Raw genomic sequence first — 26,678 nt, 5'->3', positions numbered from 1 at the left:
GGGAGGAAGGCATGGGAGGAAACGGCTCTCAACACTGTTGAGCTTGAACTCTTGGTGGCATTGGTCTGATTCCTGTCTTTCTAACAACTGCTTTTGCTCCAGTTGTTGTGAATGTATGGTTAGATTAATGCTATTTGCAACTGAATGGTTTCACAAAATTCATCATGGGAATTCACCGTAAGCCTTAAGTCAGTGTGCTAAAACTTCATGGAGTCAATATCAGCTACCTTGAATGAAAGGAAAAAACCTTACATTAAAACAAGGTGCTTGCACAAAAGATCAGGAGATCAGGCTGTTCTTTTCAAGGACCTCTGCTTCTGAAACATCTCTATTTTCCTTTAGGTCCACCTCCATAGCCTAAACCTATATGGGACAGAGAAGCTCTGCCCACAGATTATGTGGTGCTTTTGAGATCCTTCTCAAGGTGTGACGTGGATGACTCCCTGCAGCCCAGGAATTCCACAAAGAGCATCAAACAGAGACTGGTGTACCTTTGCTGCTTGTGTTGTCTTGACCTCATGCCAAAAGATTGCCTGGCTAGTGACACTGATTACTTAATATTAGTTTGTTTCAAAAGCAGTATTTGCAGTTTATTACAAACGAGGACTCCCTACCTCTTGGAGTCCTTCCCTCCAGCTGCTCTGTAGACCTAAAGATAGTCAAGAAGTCATGGCTGCAATGGCAGGTTATCTTAGAAGAGATGGAACATCTGTTTTTTTACCTAGATATCTGATCTATGAATGGAGTATTAAAAAGAGTGTGTTGTCTTTAAACACTGGGGCCCAAAGACTGGCTGTGTAGGGGTTCTGAAAGTATGCATGATGTCCTGCGATTTCAGCTTTGCTTATTTAGATAGTGGATACTTCTCTGCTAAAATGCAATGCCTGTTTGGAAGGCCTGCAAAACAAAATCTTTGGTTGCCATAAGAACTTCTGCAGCTGTGTATTAGAGCTCAGATTGCAAGTAGAACTTGTTGGGCCATCTCATGTAACATATGGACCTGCTGTTCAGGGATGATGAGTAACATCAGAAAGGTGATGCATCAGCCTCTGTTCTGCATCAGAAAGCACTTGTTTATTGGCTCTGGTTCTCTAGGCTCCAGAATCACCTGTCTAGTCTACCTGTCTACAAGGTTGAGTAAACCAGACTGCTAGATTGTGAGCTGGAGATCTGGTCAAATGATGATGTCAGATGTAGGAGGTCCTAACCTTGATCTGTTCAGCTTGACACAGCAGAAGACGCCTTTTACTTTCCTCCTTAGCGACAGCCCGAGTCTTAGGCTGTCTTCTGATTTCTTGGAGTTGAGGTAATCTTGCTTCTAACAAATAACCCTATTTAATTTCATCTTCCAAAGAATGCTTGTTTTTCATGGCCAAGTTATTTCACTTCCATGAATTTCCTGGGACAAGCCATTCAGAATCTCCAGATCTTTTCTTCTGCAGAAGCTGTTGATCTGTAAGGTATTTTGCATAGTTTGGATGTTGTGTGACATTCATACTGGGCAGAAGCATATTGTTGCAGTGGTGGAAGGTTCTTGGAAGGAGCAAGAAAGAGTCTGCTAGATGTACTCATCTGGCCAACTAGGGATGGTGGGTAGTTGTCTTCCTCATGCTTTTCTGTAGCTGAGCTAGTTTCCTAAGTCTCAGTGCTTCTTGTCTTGGGCCATCAGCATGATTTGGAGCAATTCAGATTATCTCTTAGCTCTATTTTATTTAGGGGCAGATTTTGCTTATCTTTCCAGGGGAAATTTCTTGGTATTTTTCAGTTCTGCTGCAGCCAGTGTCATAAGGTATGTAAAGGGGATAGCATCTCCAGAGTGACAAGTGGGCTTTGTCTTTTGACATTGATAGGGCTGAGCCTCACTGCCTGAGACTGCTCCTCTCCATTGTTGAGAAGTGTGAGCATAGTTACCTCTGCACAAGCGCTGTTGAACTGGATAACAGATTTTATGAGCTTATGCTATGAAACTGCTGAGTTGGAGTTGTCTGAGGAATCTGACCGAGTCTGCTAGAGCTCAAGTTCTTTTGGTGGCCTTGTATAAAAAAATGGATCCATCTTTTACATCGGTGGACAACTAAGTACGGGGGCCTTCACCAAGTAGTGTGCCATTGGGAAATCATCAGGAAGCCATGCTCTACTTGACAGTGGCACTCCTGTTGGTGTGAAGGTCTGTAATTTGCTTCAAGGTAACTATGTTTTGTAGGGAGTACTAGGGGGCGTTTTTTAAAGGTGAGCGTATGAATTATCATTCAAAGCTCTGGTTACTGGTAAGTAGCTTCTATTTGTATCCTTTTCACCACGTGTGGTGTGTCTGGACACATCATACAACTGTATTGGAAGGTATCTTATTTTGCAGATAGGAAGGTTGAAAGAAATACCTTTTTTTCCTAAAAGAAGAGGTTAACACTGAGATATAATCTGTAGCTGAGATGCACATCACAGTTCAGGAGTGGAAAGGTGCCTTTTAAAATATCTGTTCTTTCTCTGTCTTAACCTAGTATTTTTTTGGGTAAATACTGAAGTATAGTAGAGAGTTTGACACCAGCTTTAAATTTTTTTGAGTGCTGTTGGCTGTCAGAGGTTGCTGTCTGCTGGGAAACAAGGTAAGTCCTATCTGTGCCACTATGTCAGCTTTTATTGACAGCAGGGGAGCTTTCACCAGCAGTCCTCTCAAAGGCGACACATTTTAGTACCAGTAACTTGCTACAATAAAACTTCAGCATATCCTGTCTTTGAATAAAGTTCAGTAGGTCCAGCCTTTGAATAGGAGTATCTTTTAGTTTTTTAAATACACAACAGAACATATTTCAGAACATATTTGCTCTTAAAAATAGCAAAATTTTGAAATGCCACAGTAACTTTTTATAATCTAAGTACATGTAACTGGAATTAAATGTGAATTGATGGGCAGTTTCCCTCATGTGATTGTATTTCAGTACAAAACAAAAAGAATCCTGAATTGGCTTCTGTTTCTTCACTGGTAAACAGATTTTTAATAGATTCAGGTTCCTGTTCTGTGATCTGACATCAGTGAACAGCTCTTGAAGCACCAATAAATGTTCTTTTGTTTATTTGTTTTTGCTAGAGAGAGAAAGCAGAAAGGCTATGTCCAGTTAAATTGGGGAGCAGAATAGCTAAGTAAAAGAACCTTAACCCATCGTTGTAAGGGATGGTAGTATCTGCATTCTCCTTTGCAGGCAGGTACCTGTAAAATGGATCTGTTCTTTGAATCTCTCTGCTTTTCAAAACCTCTTGTATGCACAGGTGACATCAGAACCAGAGTGTCTTAGTGTCTTCTCAGTTGATATACGCCTTCTGTTAGTGTCTTGCTAATGCATGAATTTAGTAGATTGTAGCTAGTGTTCATCTTCCTTTCCCACCCACCCTTCAGTGGAGAATAAAGCTTGTTTCACTGCGGTTTGGATGCTCTGTTGTGTATTTGGCCTTGTGTCACTAGCGGGAGGTAGGCTTAGAGCTGTCTATTGTGTTAGGTGAAGCCTCTTTCTTTGAGGTGATGCTGATTTGGGCACTTTGTAAGAAATTAAAACTTGTTTATAATAAATGTGGCAGCATCCTAAGTTAGTTTTGGCAATGCAGATTTTAATTAGGTGGGAGAGGACTTTGATTCTCTTTTTTCCATTATTACTACTTGATGTATCTCAGGAAAATAATGTTTGCTTCTCATCACATATATTAGTACAAGACATTTCAGCTGTTTCAAGCTTTTTAAAGTTACTGATTTGGTGGGGGAGAGGCATTGTTTGTTGGTGTTCGGTTCAGTCCCCCCCCCCAGTATTGGGGGTGAATCCCTTGCAATGAATTTAAAATTACTAACAGCAGGGTACATTTTCTTCATTGTGTTTTGTGAGTTCTTTTAGAAGTAGTTTGTGCCCTTTCTAGTTTATGGGACTGAGGTTCAAAAGTGTGATTTTGGTAACTCACATCTGGTTTGTTCATTATTGTGAGACTTTCCTCTGTTTCTATTTTTGGCATCTTTGAAATAGCATCAGTAGCAAAGGAAAATGTCAGGATGTCTGATGGGACAATATTGGGATTCTGTTGAAAAGTTCTTACATACTCTTCTCAGCAAAGTTTCACAAGTGATACACAAAGTCATGTTACTTTTATGTAAAGAAGAGTAACATCAAATAGCTTACATGCATGACATTTAATACATGTGTCTGTATATAAGATTTATTTAGTTATCTTTCAGAATATAACTTAAAGAGCTAAAGCAAGTTTGCCTCTGAAACTTAAAAGTGGATGAAACCATTAAGCACTGCAGTGCTTAGCAAAACAATTTGTGAAGACAATAAACCACCTTTAAATGCATGTAGCCTCCTTGTAGTAAGTGAAATTTTATATCAAATACCTTTTTTGTGTTTACTTTATACCATTTAGTGAAGACTTGGAAAAAGTGCAGGAAACCCAAGCGGGGAGGGAAGTCTGTTTCACAGAAGGTAATGATGTCCTGCTGTTTCAGGTCACCATATAGATAGAGGCCTTACCTCTTGTGTGCACTGGCTCTGAGTAGTGCATATTAAAATATATCATTTAGTTTCCAATACTAAAAGAATCTGAATAAATGTGGTCTTCTCTTTTAGTCAGTGTATCTTGAGGTTAGTTTTATAAACATTTTAAGGTGCTAATTTTGTTCCTTCCATACCCCATTCCTGTTTCTGTCCAAAAAATCGCACAACAACAAAGATGAGTTGAAATAAATAGAAAATTAGAAATAGTTTTGGCCACTTTTCATATGATAATTAAAAAAGGGTGTTTGCATATACGGTTGCATGAAGGAAGTGATGTAGTTGTTTAAGTATTTGTGGAGTACATATTTCTGATTAGTAAAGTTTTTACACTGAATTTGGTAACAAATCTGTGTACTTGAAATCCAGCATGTTTTATAGTCGCCAGCCTATGAAAATCAACATTTCTTCAGGAAAACAGTGAAAGTACAAATGCAATACAGAATTTAAAGCTTTCAAATACAGTTCACAGACTGAAGTTAGCAGTTTCAAATGGCAGTGATTTTAAATCAGTCTGCTCTGGATGACATAAATTGCGTTAATAAAATGTTGAGGTTCTTCAAGGTTTTACGCAGTTGTTGCTGTCTTGTCATACTTTTGTGCATCAAAATAGAAATCAACTCCATGTTTTGACCTCTTGCTTTGCACTTCCCAGCTGATTTCTCTCCCCAAAATAGCAATAATAAGGTGAAATAATCACTCTGGAGAAAATTGAAGACTCTAGGCCATATTATATTGCAGAGTCATGGATAAGCAGCTATGTATGCTAACAACGAAAACCTGACTGGGTTTTTTACTGTGGCCCTGAAGCCAGCTGGCGGTGAATGAAAGTCTCTGACCTTCCAAACCAGAATGGCCACGTCCTAACTGCCCACTGGGTGCCAGGTTTGTGCTGACACACAAAACATGCTTGGGAGCAGTCTGGAGGAGTGCTAGGTGGCTTGGGTTGCTGCTGCTCTCTAATGGGCAGATGGTGGAGTCCTTCGGCACCACTTCCCTTAGGAGTGCAGACTTGGCCTTGGTGTTCTAGGGCGTGATAACTTGCTGAAAGGGAAGCCAGGAGGGGAATGAATGCTGCTGCTGCTTAAATTGACTGCCTGTGAATTTAATTCTGTGTCCCTTGCTCACTTTTTCATATACCAATTGATACAGCAGCAGAATAATTTCTCTCCCCTACAAAAAGAGTTGAATTTATTTCTTTGAACATCTTGTAAAATAGTAAGGTAGTTGCTATGTTGGGGGCAGGTTATACAGAGGACATCTGGAGGCATTTGTTAGCTTAGACCTTCTTACACTCTGAACTAATGTTTCGCTTTGCCCACAGTGAGGATCAGGGCCTGAGAATAAAGAAAAGTCTAGAACACTAAACATCCTTTTCAGTGCAGAAACTGTGAGAAACAGATAATTGATAAGCATTTTAACAGGTACAAAAGTTTCTTATAAGCTAATTGTGTGAGCTGAAACATGTAAAAATCTGTAATGTCCAAGAGTTTAGGACTGAGATATAGCCAGTCCAGTAAAAATAAATCTCATCTAATCCTATCAAGTAAAAACTGTGTGTAGGAGGTTCCAATTCAGTTGACTTTGTAGAGGTGCTCTTAATATTATTACACTTCCATAAGATAAATTGATATTTCTGTAACTTGGAAAATTTGGGGGTTTGGGCATTCAGTTATATGCCCAAGTGTCACTTATATTATTGATGAAACAGTTCAATCTTCTAAATCTTTTGCTGAGTTTATTTTAGTGAAATTTCACAAACTTCTTCCAAGGTATGATATATTTAGGTAAAAATTGCTACCATATTTTACTGAAATATATTTTTATTATTGCTAGTGTGATTTGACAGCTGGAAACGGAGTGGCACTGTGAGGCTGTGCAGCACTCTAAAGGCTAGTGGTTAACTTGAACTGCAGTTGTTAACAATATTGTTCTAAGATGTAAACAGGTTTGACAATTGAAAGAATTTGGATTCTGTATGGAAAGATGAATGGAGGCTAGGAAGAAACAGTTCCCTTTTTCTTACTTTAGGGTGAAAATGGTATGTGAGGTTAATTCTTCATGCTTAGTGTATGAAATATTTATATATGAATGCTTGGAGAGCTAGGTATGGCAGGGCCAGGTGAAACGTTGCATTAAGTGCATTATTAGCCACTCAGACTGAAGTGGTATAAGAAAGTTAATGTTCTAGGTAAAGATCAAAATGTAAAAAAAAAAAGCTCACTGACTTCAGTTACTATAGGTTTTGATATCATAAAGATATCATTGAAATGGACACACCACACACACACCACACCACACCCCTTAATTTGCAAGAAAAGATAGTGAAAATAGTGAAAAGTAGGTTTGGTCCAATACTCCCCCCTGTTACCAAAGTTGCTCTGGTCTTGTTTAAAGCCCCCCCCCAAGCTTTTGCAACTGAATTTTTCCAAGCCATGCATGTGTAATTTTTGTACTAGCTTGAATATAAGTGGTCTCAATCTCAAAATGAAGGTGATCTACATTTTTTCAGATGCATACTTCTGGCAAATCTTATTTTTCAAAATATGAGCTTGCATTCATCTCTGTGTGACCCAACACAGCATGATGTTATGTACGGCATTTTTTGTTGTGCATTTTTGTAGTGTGATGCTCTCTTCCTATGCAGTCATGCAATTATTTGTATGAACGTATAAGCACTAAGCAGGAGATCCCTTTGCAAGCAGGATCCACTGTAATTGCTGCTCTTCCATCTACTGAAAGCCAGCTCTGTGTGGCTGCATGCGTCCTACTCGGAATGGTTAGGGTTGTGTTGCTGGCTGAGCCCCCGAGTGGCACTGGCTGCTTGGAGCTAGCTTCCTCTGAAGTGGACAGGCTGTGTTCATCTGTTCTGTATTGTACTTGGCTGTGAGCCACAACTAGGTCTTGTGGGCTGCTCCTGTGACCTCAGGGAATGAATTTTTCTCGTTTGGTGGTTTTTTTTTTTTTGGGGTGTCTGAAACAGCTTACATGGGTGACTTTTTTATGGCATAAAATCAAGGGTTATGTGTTGAGTGGTGTGAGGGTGTATCCAGTGAGAGTGGAAGGCCTCTTGAGAAGTTGTTAACAGACTGGGTAGGACAGAGGGAGTCACGGTGCAGTCTTACCCATAATGGTGTTTGGGAACAGTTCCTGGAGTGAAGTGTTCCCAAAACTGTGCCCAGGCTTTGTCTTCAGATAAGCTGTTTGGAACAGTGTAGGTGGCCGCTCTCTGTTCCTCTGTCTGTAGCAGGTTAGGTGTACACAGGAGGTACAAATGACCGGAATCGGTATGCCATTATAGGCATACCTACCTGGTGGACTGCTGTGCCTCATCAAATTCTTGCAAAGCCGGTCCTGGAGCTTCATGTAAAAGCAGGCTGTGGAGCTCCCGTGCCGTCAGGTCCTAGGGCTGCTGCTGCCTGCTCTGTGAGGATATACAACATGGCGCCAAAAAATGTTTCTTGCAATTCTAAAGGACCATGTGGTAAATGTGTAATTATGCGGAGATACTTTTTTCTTTCTTAGATTTGAAGGCATATGTTACCTAGAAATTACAATGAGCCTCTACAGTGCATAAAATGCATGTGGACACCATCTTGTACCTGTGCAGTTCTCCAGTGCAGTCATTAACAATGTTTTACCATTCAGTGATTTTCCTTTGTCTCGCTTCACAGCCTTGCATGGCACTTGTATAGAAAAATACACATTTTTCCCCTAAAATACAAGTCAAGGATATAAGTAATATCTTCTATATTTTTACTTACTTTAAATTGTATTTATTGACAGATGAGTTCTTGTCTTAGAAACTTGTCATATCTCTCCTTGAACGTCATTTTGTAGTTAATTTCCTTGCAAAAATACAGAGAAAGCATACTAGGCTTCTGAAATCTTACAGTAATATTTTCAGATATTACTCTAAAGGATGAACCATGTCCTCCAGCTTAAAATATTAAGCCAGCATTGCTTCAGCTTGCTTTGCAAGGCTTAACTATATCTGCAGTTATGTAAGTTTCAGTTATGTGATATTTCATGGGCATCTATTTAAACATACAACTATTATTTTTAGTTGAAATATAGACTATATAAAGACTTAAAAGATGTGGGATCAAGGTGGACAACCTTGGCAGCAATGGCCTTTGAACCAACAGCAGTGGATGCAGTCATTTCAGCACCAGCAAGACCCAAGTAAGTATATAGAAAGCTTTGTGGATTCTTTTTTTAATCTGTTGTCATTTGAATTTTTGTAACTTTGTTACAGAGCATGACTGACAGTTGTTTTTTTTTGTAGCTGCTCTCAAGATAATACATTTACGATGCTTTTCTGAACAGCTAGAAAGAATGGAAAACATATATTGATGTGTTTTGACATAGTTAATATTTAATATGCAAAATACAGGCAAGCAACCTGAGTTATCCTGGACGAATTATCAACATTTTACCAGACATACAGATCACTAGATACATTTAGACCTCATGTGGTTTTACAGAATCTATATCCCTGTCAGTTCTTTAGCCAAGCTGAGTCATTTATTTGTTTGAGAAAATCAGCTTTTTATTCAGTGCCTTGTGGCAGAAGTACTAATGCAGATGTATACACAGAAAAATTCTCACTGGAAGATTAGTATATTTGGGTTTTATGGCAGCAATGGTGATCCTGATCTCTTGTTTGGATTTTTTTTCCCCACCAAAAAACCGAAATATTTAAACAGTAGGACATAATATACTGTAAATTGAGAGTGAGGTGACAACAAAAGTATCAAGAGAAATACAGAAATGGATAAAGAGAGTGGAGGCATGTATTTAATATGCAGGCGGAGTCATCAGGCACACTGATTTTACATTGCTTTCTGTCACTTCAACTTCTGTAACTTCACTAGAAGAATTTATTGCCTGACTTGGCAATAAGCAGAAGACATACTAGTGTCCTCGTCTTGAGAGTCCAATTTATTTACTTACTGGTAGGAATGCTGGTAAAGAAAAAATGGGGGGAGAGAACTGGTAACATAAAACAGTATTCCAGAAATCAGGGGTTATACAAAGATTATACATTCCAAAATGTAGTTTCTGCGTATTTCTTACGCTTGAATCCTCATGAATTTAAGACTATATATGTATTTCTTGCTGATACCAAAATTAGTTCGCTTATGAGAAAAGTGTATTACTACCGCCCATTCGGTGCTAATGTGAACCTAAAGTAATCTGCCTTATGGCGTTTTGAACATATGCAGAGAAACTCTACTTCAGCAAGTATGCACACTGACATTTGCTTTCAGTTTGGTTTACTGTACACTGTGAATGAGTTTAAATGGTGCTCATGGTACTTGCTGAAGGTAAACGTTGGCTGTTTCTCTTGAGCAAAGAGACATGTAATTGAGAAACAGTGTTAAACTTCTGACATGTGAATATTAACCTTTTAAATTTCCTATGTTTATTTTAGGCCAGATTGACTGGGCTGCATTAGCTCAAGCATGGATTGCTCAGCGAGAAGCCTCAGGGCAACAGAGTGTAGTGGAACAACAAGGAATGATGCCAAATGGACAGGATATTTCAGGAATAGAGTCTGGTACAAACAACCATAATAATTTTCAGGGGGATCCCAACTTCAACAGAATGTGGCAGCCAGGTTTGTTTTCCTTCCTATTAATTCCTTTTTTTCATGTAATGATTTTTTTTTTTTTAAATCAGACACTTTTGGGTGTGAATATGCCCTGTCCCTCAGGTTTCAAGATGCAAAACTTCCAATAGCATCAATTAATTAACTGAATATCAGAGCTGCTACTTTCCCATCAGGTGTTACACAAAATGGGTAACAGTACAGGCACAGATGTCAGATAACACAACTCAGTAATCTCTATATAAAATAAATAACTTGGTTTTATAATATACATGCGCAAAAGATTTGTCCTGCCCCTGAACGTTGTAGGAAGGTAAAGTGTGAATTGCAGTCATATATTTATTTCCCTGGATCTTATTTTTAAATCTTACATGTTTTATTGTTTATCCCACTGCACTAGGAACAACAGCACTGAAGGCAACAGGATGCCTCAGAATTAAAGAGCATCTGTTGCCCTCTCCTGAAGTGTAATACCTGCTTCTGGCATGATCTTGACATGTAGAATGAGTTCACAATGTAACTGGCAGATGCTGACTTTAGGTATCTTAAAATCATGAAAAAGGAGATGAGCGAAATTCTGTGTGTAAAATAATGTTTTTGTTACATTTGACATACGTAGTATTTGCCCTTTTTTGCTTATGTATCTGATTGTCATCTGCATAAGTTTTCGGTTAGTGTCAGTTAAAGCTGGTGGAATGCTTTTTTTTTTTTGTATCGATTATTTTCAGCTCTTTGTAATGTCCTCAACAGTTCAGTTTTGGCTGAAAATTCATTTTCTTTCTAAGACTTCATATAAAATAAGCTGGGCAATAAGCATGGGGTAGAGATTGGGTATTTTTGGCTAAGAATTTTTCTGAAATGTTTGTTATGTCACCACACTATGTTTGAAATGTGTGAGCAAGGTGGTTAGTACGCCTGCATGCATGCCTTCTGTTATCTTGGTGAAGACAGCACTTCATGCTTGATATTCTAGTTGTGATTGAAAGAATAACATCTCCAGTTTTCACTGTGACTATTCAGATGTAAGTGCAACGTTTAATAAAAGTAGGCTTTAAATGTCATTGGTGGTTCTTACATCTGCATAACAAAAGGGAGGTAGCCATCAGATTTCACTTGCCTGCACTGGGCTCTAAGTTATTTTAGCCACATGTAAGAATTTTTACTTTATATTTCACAGTACATAGAATGTATTCTAGCTGTATTTCTGTATAGTAAGTAGAGGTTTTCCACAGAAATACTGCATCGTTACTGGACAACTTTGTTTTTCTTATAATCCTGTGGTGATGAGTTCTTCCTCTTACACTTTTTTGTCTGTGAGGTGAACTAATATCATAAATGGTGGTTGTAGCAAATCATCACAGAATGGTGAAAGTGAGGAAAACATTTTGCTGATATTTATAAATGTTTGGTGCCCAAGCTCACCTAGAAAATACAGAACAGGAAAACATCTTAGGTCTAGGAGTAAGAGTAATGTAACACCTTTTTGTTAACAAGAAACAATGTACCAATGCTTTTCCTTATCATTGGATATATTGGTCGAAGAATATGTTGTTTTCCCAGGTTTTGGGACACTAATAAAGACTGCTGATGCAGATAACAGCCTAGCTTCCTTTAATTTGGTCAGTGTCGTTCTCAATGTATAAAAGTAGTCACAGCAGATAAACTAAATCATAGCGTGCATGGGTAGCCAAAGTTCTCTGTACATATCTACTCTGTTTCTACAGAGCTTCATCTTTCTCCATATCCTTCCAAGTTTCTTTTTGGATCCAAAAGTCCTTTATGCACCACTAATAAAAAGCAAAATGGCAATCTGAAAACCATGCCTGTAACTAGAAGACAATTAATTTTGAAGGGATTCATGTTCCACAAGTGAAAACAGCATCTGTTGTATGCAACTTGCAAGCTTTCAAGTCAGTTAACTTGAAGTAAACGGGGCTTTTAAATAGTGTCAAATGTTAACCCATTACAAACAATAACTCTTGTAAGCTGTACTTAAAGGATAAAGGATTCTGTACTTTAGAATATTTTAAGAGCATTGACTCTTGGAAAAAATTTGATTAATCAGCTAAACATGACCTAGGAGGAAGACAGTGAGAGCGAAATGAGTGATACAGTCTTTGAACATAGAGAAAAAAAACCCCACAACAATGCACCACAAAAGCTATGTTAACCCTCTTTAGTTGCTATAGTAATGGATCCAATTATGATGCAGATGGTGGGAAGGATAGTAAAAACCAGAAAAATTGAAAGAATTATTAAGGGACTGGTTGGAAGGTAGGAATTAACCTCAGTGGTATTAATTTTGTTACTGGTGAGAGTTACAAGGTAGTTCTGTCACAGTTTATAAATACCTGTTTAGTAGACATAATTAATAGACTGATTTCCTATGAAGACAAAGCTTATGGCTACATCAGCTATTAATTAATTCCTTAAACACTTTTCACCCTTATAGCCAATTGTAACTTATGTTTGATGGCTTGTGACTGTAGCTTATGCTAGGACCTCTACTGGATATTGAAGAATCCAGGAAATCATCCATTTTCAAGACAGAAGATTTTGGAAAGCAAGTTTCAGTGGTTGTGCTGCTCACAAAACCATTTGCTTTCCATAGTAGGTCTTTTAAGTCTACTATGCAAAGGAATAAAATAGCTCATTACCTTGAAAGTTGAGAGGTAGGAGCAGTTCTTTAACAGTTTACACAATTTGTAACTGCTGTGGCGGATTCAATATCACTAGACATTTATAAAAAACAATTTACAGCATGTCTGTTTCTGTCCAGTTCTGTCCCATCACCCCCCTATTTTAGGTCAGCTACAGCTATTTGTATTTCCTTCATTTAGTTGAAGAAATTATTGAGATAGTATAATACAATTTGTAGATTGATTCTTCATAATTTTATCATCTTCGTTGTTTTGAGGAACCTTGTGATAAATACAAGAACACTGAGTGATTGGTGGCTCCTGTAAATCATACTAACTTGGTATTGAATTGTATTCTAAATCCTAAACAGAATGGGGAATGCCTCACCAACCCCCTCACCCACCTCCAGATCAGCAGTGGATGGCTCCAACCCCAGGTCAAATGGAAATCGTTCCTCCATCTGAAGACAGCAACAGTCAGGACAGTGGGGAATTTGCTCCTGACAACAGGCATATATTTAACCAGAACAATCACAACTTTGGGGGACCTCCTGATAACTTTGCAATGGGGCCAGTGAACCAGTTTGACTATCAGGTGAAACATATTTGTTGCTTTAATATTGTAGACGCGCAGAGTCCCTTCCGTGGATATGTTCCTCTAATATCATCTAGCGGCGACTTTCATTCTTCAGTTCTACAAACATCTACAGAATCTGTTATCTGCTAAGATACATTTTTGCCAAATACTTTACGGAAGAGACTTTAGAGTTTTCAATTCTGTTCTGAGGCTAAAGGGCTTTTTTTTCTATACTAGTAATTAGAAATGGCTGTTGTCTGCAATATTAAAATGGATCACTGTGTTCCAGTATATAACTTAACATTATGTAGTCTTGTGTTTATAAAAAAAAAAAAGGAGGAAAAAAAGAAGTTCAGAAATAATACTTAAATACACTAGATAATGTACCATAGGGAACAGTCCTGTGTTTACAGGGAGATAGACTGGATGATCCATTGATCTTTTCCATATCTATCTACTGTGATTCTTCAAATAAACAATGGTATTTCTAAAAAATTCACATAATTTTTTTTCTTCATTCTAGCATATAAATTGCATAGCATAATACATCTGTAGGTGGTTTTAGCACTAATAATAGCAGGGAGCATTGCACAAATCTTTAAACACAAAAAAGTTTGGGATCTTCCCCCTGTTTTTAATATTTTTCTTTCAAAACTCTTGATATAAATGACAAACTATACCTTTTAAAACACCTACCTCCTGTTCATAAACAAACCTGAGGGAAGACATGCAGAAATGTCTTCTATGTTCTGGCCTAGTTTTCTCTGTTATTAAATTCTCTTGATCAGCAGTATTGTTAGGAAGTGAACCAATTTTCAAATACACTAGTTTATAATTACTTTATTTACTGTTGTGGGATCAACTCTTAAAATTAATTTCTCTAAATGCTACGGAAAACTTGTTTTGCAGTGAATAACAGAGGGATGCTTGACCTGAAATTGTAGTGGAAGAGTGCTGTTAGCACTAGTGACTTAAGTAGTCAATAGAATATAAAAAAAAGTATTTGATGCCATAGCTTTCTTCCTAAACACTCTTAAATAGTTTTATTAGGTATTTCTGAGCAGCAAGTATTAAAACAAAAAACCCCTCGTGTATGCCTCAAGACTTCTGACTTCTGGATTGCATACAGCTTGCTCAGAACCCAGAGTCTGTAATAAACTTCCATATTTATGCATTTAATAGTTTATTTACTAGTAAAAGTACTAATAACATCTGTGAGTAATTACTGGAAAGTGCACAGTGCAAAATTACTTTTTAATAAAAGCTTGAACTTTTCATTTTTATCCTCATGTTGCAGTTAAAAGGAAAGACTGATAACATAGCTAGACTTTTAAACCTTCATTTTGTATACTGTTCATTTAACTGCATGCGCTGATGATAAGCTGGCAAGGAACTGCTGGAGATAGGTGATGATTATAGAAATTAATGTTTAGCACAATGTGAAAGGAGATTGGCTGAAGCTCTTTCAGCTTCATTAGTATCCCTGCTTAAATCTAAGTTTAGTCATTAAATATTTAAGGAAAATTGTTTCTTGGGGACCACAGAAAAAAAAATTGAGAGATCTCAGTAGCTTAGAAATTGTGGATTCCTACTTGCATGGATTTCTGTAGACCGACTTGCGCACATGCTGTATTTAGTGTTACCATGTGAAGAAAAATAAACTGCATTACTCTTTCAGCATGGGGCTGCTTTTGGTCCACCTCAAGGTGGATTTCATCCACCTTATTGGCAGCCAGGACCACCAGGGCCACCAGGTCCACCAGCACCTCCTGCACCTCCTCAAAATCGAAGGGAAAGACCCTCATTCAGAGACAGACAGCGTTCACCTATTGCGATGCCTGTGAAGCAGGAGCCTCCACAGATTGGTACATGTTAACCACTCCTTAATGAAAAAACATAAAAACTGTGTTTTAAAAATAATTGCAAAATTTGAAGATTTTTTTTTCATTGTTTTCTTCTAATATATAAAGTAAAAAAGAAGGGAAAGAAAAGCCATTATAAATGTTTTTCTCCCCACAATCAGATGTATGGCTTATTTGGATTGGAGTAGAGTGTTTGCTTCTTTTTTATGTTTTTTTTTAAATCTTTTTTGGAGAAGGTTTTTTCTTCTTACAAAACTATAAACTTTGCTTATGTAGATGCTGTGAAGCGTAGAACTTTGCCTGCCTGGATTCGTGAGGGCCTGGAAAAGATGGAACGAGAAAAACAGAAAAAATTGGAAAAAGAGAGGATGGAACAGCAACGTTCACAGATGTCTAAAAAAGAAAAAAAGGAAAGTGAGGCTGAAGAAGGGGATGGCCCACGGTTACCTCAGAAAAGTAAATTTGTAAGTAGAAGGGTTTGCTTTTGCTCAGGTTTGTATTTCTGTGAAGGTATCAACTTGTTTTGGTCTCTTCGAAAGAGAGGCTATTTGTTCCTGGTTATCTCTTTGTTTCTGTTGCTTAATGTAAGGTTAAGCTACTGCTTTGTTGATATTTACTTGGTGTTTTGAAATTAATGTCTGAGAGGTAAAAGTATATTATCTGATCTGTGGTAGCAAAGAAACAGTGATGAAATTGGGGTTTTTTCTTTTCTGCAATTAGGGAATGTGCATGATCTTTGAAGGTTTGAATCCTAAATCAGTAGCTGAACAAATTCAGATGCGTGTATTTGCTAAATTGAGCCCATTAGGAAACCTTGTGCTGTCTTCACTTTAGCAGTTATCTCATTTGTTTGCAGTTCTAAGTACCTGTCTGGCAGTGAACTGACAACTATGTATTTTCCTCTCTTGTGTGGGTAGAGGGGTACCTGCATGTTTATTAGGAGGGGAGAAAAGAAAGGGTTTTATGGTAACTGTACTACAGATTCCAGTACAAAGTAAATGAAGTTGACTACCATAAATACCTTGACATCTAATGAGCTTGACACGTCAGTGTTTCCTGAAGTATATGATGCTGTTCTTGTAGGACAGTGATGAGGAAGATGAAGATGCTGAAAACACAGAAGCTGTAAGTGTTGGGAAAATCAGTAGGAGTCCATCCCCGGCTCCCCAAGAGGAGCAGAGTGAACCAGAAATGACAGAAGAAGAAAAGGAGTATCAAATGGTATTAGTAATGTAGTTCTCACTAAGTATTTTGGTATTCTCTCTTTCGGTTCTAAGTATTTGCTCATATTTTTGGGACATAGTGAAGTAAAACACTTCTCCTCTGCCTGATACAGTCAATAGAGGTATATTACACATCATACAGTAAAGCAAAGTTAGAGTTGCATGTCTCTTTATAATGCTGTCTTTCTCATATAGACAAGGATACAGATTATATAACTCATATTTAGCACAATAGTAAAAGACTGTAATGACTGTAATCTTTACATTACTTAACTTGTCAAATTTCTGAAAACTTACAATGCTTAAATGCAGCCATCTGAAATCTATGCTTCAACCTCAGTTCCTGTGAAAGGGAATTTAAGAAGTTTTTTCTTGCAAGCAAGTGCTAGAAACCTAAGTCCTAAAGACTAGCAACAATTTCACTGTGTCTGCAGAAACCTTGTACTTTAAAATCACAGTTGTATGTTACTTATACAACTGAAACCTTGTTATTGAAGACCCTGAATTCTAAAAAGTTCTGTGAATATATTTTTATAAAGCACATGGCCAGACTGAGAAGCTTGGAGGACTAGCTACCAACATTTCTATTTTTGTAGTAAATACATAATTATAATACCCTATATAAGTAACTTCTGATTATTTTTGCAGGATTGGGGTCAGTGAGACAGCATACCAGACAGAAATGTGCTCTTTATTTTTTGAAAGAATAAATGGGATCAGTCTAAGTACATTTCTGATTTACACACTCATTTGTTATATCATCTTGGACATTGGGATCAGTGTCCTGTATAGCTGTGTGTAATACACATGGTTACAGTTCACAGTCAAAATATCAACTCTTGAAAGTTTTGAAATCAGGTCAAATTTAAACAGTTTCAGACTTAACGTTTGTTTGAAGTCATGTTTGTTGAAAGAAGTCACTAAATAAAATGTTCTGGAGAGCACTTTCATAGCCATCAGAAGAAATGAACCTCCATGGATGTAATTTGAATGCAGCATTTATTAAAGAGGTTTTGGCCTTTACTTGTATGTACAATTTTCTTCAGATGATGCTGACAAAAACGCTGCTGACAGAGATTCTCTTAGATGTCACAAATGAAGAAATTTATTATGTGGCCAAAGATGTTCACCGTAAAGCAACTAAAGGTATGCGGGTTCTTTTTTTGTTTTTGTTTTGTTTCTTCTGTGAATATTCTATATTTGCATGTCTCTAGAACATTTAAACTCCATAGTTATTCCCCAAGAACAATTACAATATAATGCATCCAGCTTGGTAGAGTTAAAATCCAGTAATCGTGTACTGTTGTCCTGTGCAGTGTATTGTGAGTTACTTCAGTTGTTCCATTTCTCTCATACAATTCATTTTAGTTAAAACGGTACTTGTGTGTCAATGGCTCTTGAGTTGTAGCTGTTTCTTAATGCTGTCATCTTTATCTCAAGTTCTTAGCTATTCAGCAGTGAAAAGAGATGAACTTTGAGTCCTCAATTAGTAATTATTTGCTTTCACTATTAACATGTATTGTACGTACTTAACAGATTTTTTTTTTAACATAACTGAGTTAATCTAAATATGTAACTACTGAAACTTGGAAAATTATGTGCAGATGCTGTAACTTGGAAAGTGATTTATGAGTATATAGGTTTTTTTTCTGTTCACTATTAATTTGCAGTTAAATTCTAAATCTTCGTGGTCAGAAAATCTAGAAGTGGTTTTAAATGGATGATGCGTTTTTAATGTTTCTTCTCTCCCTCCAAAGAACAGCAATAGTAGTAGATTTAACAATACCATAGACTCATGACTATGAAATCGTGGCTATTTGTGTTAACATGTTGTTCCTGTTGTTGATGTGATACAAAGCTCCTGCAAAACAGCTGGCACAGTCCAGTGCACTGGCTTCCCTCACTGGACTCGGTAAGTATGTTCCTTATTTTTGAGAGGGCTTAAAGGGGGAGTTTCACTCTTGCCTTGCATTTCTAGAAATTGCATTTTGAAACTAGATCTTAATTGCCCAGGAGTTTGGGCCACTTTCCAATAACTTTATCATTATCAGCACCTTTGTTTGTTCCACAGGTGATACTACTGATATAAGTGGGATAGGTTTTGGAGTAAAGGACTGGTTAGTGTGAGTTAGTGTATGACAGTCTTGCCCTAATTTTGAAAATACATAAAAACTTTAGATAAATTTACTTTTCAAAGCATGACTGTTTCAGAAGCATACTACAGTCTTCAGAGAGAGGAGTACTGTGTTATATTTTTCTCCTATTTTGATCCATACAAACAAGAAGGGAAAGTTGATAGAAGAGTAACATGGAAGTCTATAAATAAAAGTATAATGTTTAGAATTATTATTTTATTGCAAAGCTACATAAGCACAGAGGCTCTCATATCATATATTACCAGAAAGAACACAGGAAAAAGGTTGAAATTCCAGTTTGAGACACAACAGCAAAAGACTTTTCCCAATATGCTTTTTATCATCTAAAGCATAATACAGTAGTCAGTGATCAGTTACATGTTTGTTACGTGGAATTCCAATGGATTAAATGGAACGTTATCATCACAAGTATTGACATGTTTTAAAACTAACTCAATAAAGATCCTAAGAATCGCAGACTGAAAGAAAGTAAAATATCTCCATGTCAGGTGTTTAAATTGACTTTATCTTTCTTATCAGTCCAGTAGTTATTGATATTTCTAGGGGAGAAGAAAGCCCATTTCTGTTACATCTCCGTACCTGTCAAAGTGCAGTGTTTTCTAAATCAATATAGAAAAACTGATATGGCATTCAGAAGTTCTGTAGCCTTGGACTACGGAAGCGGCTGAAGTCAATTCAGAGATGTCTTCTGGGAAAGGTCCCAGGAATTTTCTGTCCGTTGCTGATACAGAGGCAGGCACTGTTAACGATCTCCACAGGGAGCTTTTTGGCCCTTCCATACAATGGAAAAAGTACTGTGATCACAATGGTTGCTTGCCGAAAATAGACGACCTGTTCCAGAAGGAATAGAACCAGACAGTGAGTGTCATTGCAGATATGGGGGGCCTTGATCACACCATCCAAACAACATTGGCAATTACCAGAATTAAGTGACTTCTTCAGAGAAGAGGAAGTGAAGGAAGGGCAATGTTACTCTCCTCTTTGCCCTACAGAAATATTAAGAACAAAGCTTAATCTTTCCTCGTGATAGACTGGACTTTATGCACGCAGGTGGACTGGGTGGTTATGGATCAGGAGACAGTGAAGATGAGAGGAGTGACAGAGGCTCTGAATCATCTGATACTGATGATGAGGAATTACGACACAGAATCAGGCAAAAACAGGAAGCATTTTGGAGAAAAGAGAGAGAACAGCAACTACTACTAGAAAAACAGCTAGAAGGTAAATCATATCTTCTTACTGTGCTGCTGTATATGGAGTTTACTACTTAGTATATGTAAATTGGTGGGAGAGAAAATGCATTTTAAGCCACAAAATATGAAGCCAAATTGAGAAATAATGTACTTTTAATTAAAAGTTTTAACAAAAAAAGATGTTTGAGCTACTTGATCAAAATGGGGTTTGCTTTTTTTCCTAATAAGAACAAAATCCCTGTAGTGTTTTCCATAAACTGTTCTATTTCAGTGTTAAAAAAGCAGACATGGCACATACATATCTATATGCTGTAGATATTGTACTGTATAAATAATAGTATTGCTTTATAAAAATGCATGTTTGTGTGTAATAATTTTTTATAAATTACTAGTATCTCAGCTGTGACTGAGGGATGTCACCTTTCTGCACCAGACTGCCGTTTATATAAACCTGATTCCTTGGAGTTGTATACTTTTAAGTATATTTCATATTTAAGTATTTAAGTATTATTTCATATCATCTGAAAAACTTGCTTTTCTGTTACATAATCTTGAGCAGTGCACCTTTCAGAATGTACAGTGAGAGGCTGCAGTTTCTTTGAACTCACTGTTCTCAGTTTTAGTTTAGGTTTGTTTCCATACGCTGCATCTTCATAACTGGGTTTTTATATCTAACACTGGGAAAAGATTACTGAACACAGTCAGTTCACACTTAGCCTCTGAGAAGGTGGCAGGCTTGATTTTAAAAAACCAAAAATAAATCTGTGATTTACTTCTGCTTCTTCATACCAGGTAAGGCTTGTCCTTTTGTAGCAGTAATATAGGTCAAAAGGGTATCACAGTCAAGTCACCTTGCACTGCTGAAGGGCAGTCTAGATCAACAGATGAATACAATGGTGAGAAGTTGGGATCTAAGTTCATAAGCTGGAGGAGAAAGGAAGTACTATTACAATAGCATACTATTTTCTTATTTTAAGATGGATTGATTAAAAGGATGATTTCCTCCTTTTTATTTCAAAAGCTTAGAAATAAGACATATGGATCCCTTAACAAAAGGCTGAACTAGCTAAACTTTTGGTTCCCCTAATACTCCTGAGTATTTTAAGATTTATACATACAAGGATGGCCGTATGGGGAGTGACTAAATCGTGGCCTGTGATCTCTGTCTTCCTAGTGCAAGAAGCCAGATGTCCATCTGGGGACATCTCCGTGGGGCTATTTACAGAAATACAAATCTGGAGTAAAGAAGCTGATTCTATACATGCAAAATACCAAAGAATACTAAATGTGGGGTCTCATTTGCAGTAGTGTTTAGGAAAGGCAGAAAATTACTAATATACAATACAGCATCTTCTAACATACACTGGCTTCTGCCTGTATTACCTAATAACTTAGGGACCAGATGGAACGATTTTCTGGGTTAGATTTGACCATCAGTTGCCATTTGGATCACTGTGTATTTCTGGATGCAGTTTTATTCCCTAAGTTAATTCAGAAACTGATGACCCACATCAAAAGGCCATTTTTTTGACTAAAAATATTGTATGTCAGTTAGTTTTTCTGGGTTCAATTTAAAATGGGAAGGGGAGATGAATTTGGCCAATGATGCAAAGGATCCTAGGTTGAATAGAAATAAGTAGAACTTTAAGAAATTTGGTAACCTCTGGAAAATACTCTGGTGCTTTATTTTGCTGTATGAAAATCTTGGCCTGATACTCACTATGTTACTTTAAAGAAATGTATTTTATGTCTTCTGTTGTCTTCTTACCATGTTTGTAGTATTTGCTGACTACCAAGCTTACATATACTCTCAACTGACATCGACTTTTTGTTTTGTTAAGAGCTTCACCAGCTATCTCTATTAAATGCTGTGGTCTTAACTTCTGAGCTGAGTGTTAAGCAAAGAACTATCTATGAGTCTCTTTTTTTATACTACTCCTCACTTGCTTGGAATTAGTTTGCTATAAAACCTGTTAAGAAGAAGGAAAAATGTGAATTGCTTGTGCTGTTTAGCATTTAGGACTAATCTAAGTTATCTTTGAAAAATGCCATAAACCCAGTATTTCCTTACAAAAACCAAATGTGTCACTACAGCAGAAGGTACTACTCTTAAGAATTTTTGGGTAATGAGGCCTACAAAACATACAGAGTCAGTCAACATTATTCTGAGGGTGGGAAATACAACTTCTTCAGACCAGCCAGCGATTACTCAGACCTGGATGAACAGGGCTGGAAGGCAGGCAGGAAGCGTAGGTACTGCTAAAGGAGTGTTGTAGGAAGGAGAAGGGGAGAATTAGGTGTGTGGAAAGGGTGCAGGAGGAAAAAAGTATGTGTGTAGATGAATTCCGGTATTCTGGTGCTCCAGGATATTTGAGAAATTTGTCTTAAACCACTGAAAGATGAAATAACATCAAGGACTTCTAAAAGTGTCTGGGCTGTATATTTTTTCTAAACCTGGAGGACAAATTTTCTAGAATTATAAAAAAAGAAAAAACCATGTTGTTTGGTAGGTGGTTGTTATGATGGCAGGCCATGTATTAATTACAAGTATTACAAAAGGTACTTGAAAATTTGGTTTTGCCAAAAGTAACAAGATGGAAATTGTTGGCATATTACTCCAAATTAATTGCGTTTTCCTTTTGTATACTTTTTTTTTCCTAGAAGAAAAGCTACAAAATGAAAAAGTTTCAAAAGAGATGAATGAATTTATCAACAAAGAACAAAACAGTAACTCAGCATCACAGGAGGCAAAAGAAATTGAAGCAGATACAGGTCATGAAAAGAAAAGATCTCCAAATGCAATTATACTTGATGCAGAACTCAAAAAAGAGGGTAAAGAGAGGCTAGGAAGGAGTGGGTCAAGAAGCTCTAGCAGTGGTAGCACTAGCAGCAATAGCAGAAGCAGTAGCAGCAGCAGCACTGTATCTAGTTCATCCTATAGCACTAGCTCAGGTAGTAGTCGCAGCTCTTCGCGTTCTTCCTCTCCTAAAAGGAAGAAGAGACACAGTCGCAGTAGGACGCCTTCACATAAAGTTAGGCGCAGTAGAAGCAGGAGTTACTCCCACAGAAATAGGAGAGAGAGGAGTAGGAGCAGGGAGAAAACGAGGGAAAGGAGACGATCTAGTAGAAATCACAGTGCTGAAAGAGGGGAGAGGCGAAGAAACCGGAGTCCTTCGAGAGAGAGAAGCTGGGATAGACGTAGAAGTAGTAGCCGTTCAAGAGACAGGCGAGCTAACCGTGCAAGCCGCAGCAGAAGCAGGGATAGGCGTAAAACTGAAGACCAACGTAGAAGCCCTACTGGAAATAGGCACAAACATAAAAGTGAGGGTAAAGATCAAGAAAGGAAGAAGGAGCAGGGCGGAGGTGTAGATAAAGACAGAAAAAAAAACAGAGAAAGGGAGAGAGATCAGGAAAAAAGAAAAGAGAAGCCCAAAAAAGAGGAAAAAGAAAGTAAGGCTGGCAATCATGACGACAGTAGATTAAAGAGAAAAAGAGACAGCGAAAGAACTTTCTCTCGCAGTGATTCCATATGTGTGAAAATAATAAGACAGGATTCCAGACAAGAAAGCAAAAAAATTACTACCAAAGATAGCAAAAAACGGTCAGGCTCCGAATCTAGTGCAAGGAGTAGTTCTGAATCACCAGGAAGCAGTAAAGAAAAGAAGGCTAAGAAATCGAAGCATATTCGGTCATGCTCCATGGAGAAATCTCAAAGGTCTGGTAAGAAGGCAAGCCGCAAACACAAGTCTAAGTCACGATCAAGGTAGTATACTTTTTAAGTATTTTGTCTGACTTTTTTTTTTATTATTTTTTGATATTCATCTTCATGTGTACGACATATGAATTTTTTTAATAAAGTATGGTATTTATTAATTTTTTTGTCTTAGGCAAAAGTAACTTTGGAAAAATCTTTAAAAACTATTAATTACTAAGCCTAAAGTGTGTGTGGGTTTGGGGGTCTTCTCTTTTTTCCCCATTAACTTTTTCCTCCCTTTTCCTTTATTTTTCAGATCAATGACTCCTCTTCGTCGTAAACGCTGAGGAATTTATGGCACCAGTGCTATGACATTTAAAAATTCCATGAGTTATAAAAGGCTTGTCTCATTATAGAGGCACATTGTGGCTATGTAGGTGAAACCAGAATCCTTTTTTTAATCTGTAAATAGGTGTATTTTTTCCAAATGCTGCTCAGAATTAAATACCTAATAGGGTTTCTTTGTATTACATTTTTTCAAGAACGGTAGTGCTTATTAAGAATATAAAACAGGCCATTCTCTTTCAGCTGTAATGTTCTTAAAATTACTATTGAATGTACTGTGATGTCAATAAAGCTCTTTAGTTCATTTTTTTGTTTAAAATTCTTGCACCTGAATTTTGTGTTAAATTGTAGAAAGTACTTTTTTTAAAAAAAAAGAAAAAGGCAGCTTTTTTTGGTATAGCAAATTTTTAAAAGTACTTGAAAAAGATTTTAACGTAAAACACTTGTCAATATATGTAATCCGTGAACATGATGAGATGAAGTGAGGGGGGTGTGTGGAAGAACAAAGCAAAGACACCTTACTTTTTCTTTAGATATATGTAATAGATTTTTAATATTTTTTTATTTGGACTAGCAAGTAATATATGCTGTGTGTGTAAAATATGGGTCACTGTAATACAAGCTATACTTAAACAGACTGAACCCCATTAGGAATATGTGCAACTAACTGATCTTGTGTGACAGTGTTAAGCTCTGGAACTATATTCCTCACCCAGTTTTAAGAGAGAACTTTCTGGATGTTCAGGTATATTACAGGAACAAGACTCAATATTTTAGATGTTTTTATGGAATATACTTACAGATGGCACTCAGTACACACCTGAAAACTGACAATAGATTAACTTTACATTTTGGCACATGCATTAAATGTGTAGTAAACATAAAAGCTGGGGTTTTTGTTAGTGTTATGAGAATTGTGATTCCTGTAAAGCTAATACACTGTTAGACAGTGATGTAACAAAATTTTTGTTGTTACTATCACCATAAAGTGGAAGAGGTCACTGATTACCTCCTTCTTCCGGAAATGAACTACTGCTGTTAGTAACATGAGTGTGAAATAGTATTAGTTAAAAAACAACAACAAAAGAGCAGTATACACCCCTAGGCCAGTGACTATTACAGAAGAACATTAATTCAGGCAAAGATTGGAGATCTGTGCCTAGAAGGTCTGGTATGATACAAGTTGTGAAAAAGATAAAAGGCTTAACATCAAAGTAAGATCTGTTTGATGGCTGTATCTTCTAAGAAAAAAACGTACAGGCAACTTGCAAAGAATGTCTTCATGAACAGATTAATCCATTTAACTAAAATTAGAATTCATATATACAGCATTTTTGCCAGTGTAATTTTACTTTTTTTTTTCATAAATTAGATGCAGGGATAAACTGCTTCCATGCAAAGAATCACATTTTAAACTCCATGTTTATTAAGCAAGCTAATGGCTGGTGAATACATGCATGTTTATGAAAGCAGTGTTACAGATAACTAATTAGTTAATCAGTTATAAATAGCATAACTGCCTCACCAGGTAAGTCCTTACCCAGAGTAAGTAGTCATACCTGTGAGCAAAATAAGGCATAATTTGCAACATAAACTTTAACTTGCATGTGTATGGATATAAATAACTGTATTGAACCAATCTCAGTACACTATTGGCTCTTGGTAAAGTGAGGAATTTTTTTGAAAAACAGGTAGCAGAAGAGTTCAGCTGTCTTAGAGGGATGACTTTTTAGGGAAAGAAAGTAGAACTAAGTTTAAGAAAAGCTATTGAGGAATACAGTTTCCATGATGCATTTAATTTGATTTTTCAGTTCAGATTTTATATTCTCTAATAATAACAAAAGATTGTGTATGAAAAACTTTATATACTCTGCCAACACCTGGAATTCTGTCACTTCCTGTAAATATGAAAATTATTTTTTTGACACAGATGCACTTACATGGGTAGTGACTGTATGCCAATAAAACGAGCATACGATCTCTGTATTTAACTGTTTCAGAAATCTTACTAAACAGTATATTCAGCACACCAATAATTAAAAATATATGGGTACCATGTCAGCTTCACATACATTAGACTTCCTTGTGTTTTAGTAACTAATTATGAATGTTTTTAATGGTAAAGGCTAAAGTAACATCCAGTCCTTAATTCCATACATTGGAAGTAATCTTAAATTAGAACGTGCAAATATATACGGAAATGGGAATGTATCATCTTGGAAAAGTCTACACTGGGTTGTTGCTGTATTTTACATTTTACAATAAACTGCAAAAATATTTCAGTGCACTGTAGGAGAGCAAGGCATGCAATTTTGAATGTCATGCAGCAACATGACATTCAGAGGCAGTTCTCTTGAAAAAATTCTTTTAATTAATAAGGGATGGTGTGGAATCAAGTGAAAAATGGTTTCCATGCAAATGGTTTTGAAGATGAATAGAACAAAACCATTGTGAATATGTACCCCAAGGTACCTGTTAACGCTGCCTAAAAAGAGGAGCTGGCTGTAGCCATGGATAGGACAAAAAAAAGTGGTTGAATAAAATATTCTAACTTTAAGATTGAACAGCTACACACTTTATGAAATATGGCGTAATAACTTTTTTTTTTTAAATATTTGTTGTTACTTGTGTCTTTGAGGCTCTGTCTTGTGGGAGAGGTTAGAGTCTAGGCTGCTGCTTTTAACTGTTGTTTTCCTAAAGCCTGTGTTCAGTAATAGAAAAACGAAATGGCCACCTGTAGTTTAAAACCAGCTTATCCTGTTAAGTAAAATACTTGCCAGTGTGCATGTATTTGTCACTAAATTTTTAAGTCACAAATATAAAAGTGATGGCAATATAAGGATTGG

At 36.9% G+C, this 26,678-nt stretch overlaps 1 protein-coding gene across 2 annotated transcripts in view; it reads left to right on the top strand.

Annotated features, from left to right (window-relative positions):
* The window catches only part of PNISR (PNN interacting serine and arginine rich protein), a 28,495-nt gene extending 4,359 nt beyond the window's left edge, over window positions 1-24,136 (top strand). The window contains exons 2-12 of one of the 2 annotated variants that reach the window (XM_005236883.4): window positions 8,596-8,714; window positions 9,967-10,152; window positions 13,154-13,377; window positions 15,038-15,224; window positions 15,498-15,685; window positions 16,305-16,442; window positions 17,491-17,590; window positions 18,303-18,356; window positions 19,651-19,821; window positions 22,455-23,556; window positions 23,804-24,136. In XM_005236883.4, coding sequence (XP_005236940.1) covers window positions 8,627-8,714; window positions 9,967-10,152; window positions 13,154-13,377; window positions 15,038-15,224; window positions 15,498-15,685; window positions 16,305-16,442; window positions 17,491-17,590; window positions 18,303-18,356; window positions 19,651-19,821; window positions 22,455-23,556; window positions 23,804-23,834 — 2,469 coding nt within the window. In that variant the 5' untranslated portion in view covers window positions 8,596-8,626 and the 3' untranslated portion in view covers window positions 23,835-24,136. The remainder of the gene's footprint in view (window positions 1-8,595; window positions 8,715-9,966; window positions 10,153-13,153; window positions 13,378-15,037; window positions 15,225-15,497; window positions 15,686-16,304; window positions 16,443-17,490; window positions 17,591-18,302; window positions 18,357-19,650; window positions 19,822-22,454; window positions 23,557-23,803) is intronic. The other variant, XM_027786024.2, reaches the window with a different exon arrangement.
* The last annotated feature ends 2,542 nt before the right edge of the window (window positions 24,137-26,678 follow it).

Source organism: Falco peregrinus, chromosome 7 (genome assembly GCF_023634155.1).
Source record: "Falco peregrinus isolate bFalPer1 chromosome 7, bFalPer1.pri, whole genome shotgun sequence".
Lineage (NCBI taxonomy): Eukaryota > Metazoa > Chordata > Aves > Falconiformes > Falconidae > Falco > Falco peregrinus.
The sequence above is the reverse complement of the archived record's forward strand: the minus strand, read 5'-3'. Positions and strand labels throughout refer to the sequence as shown.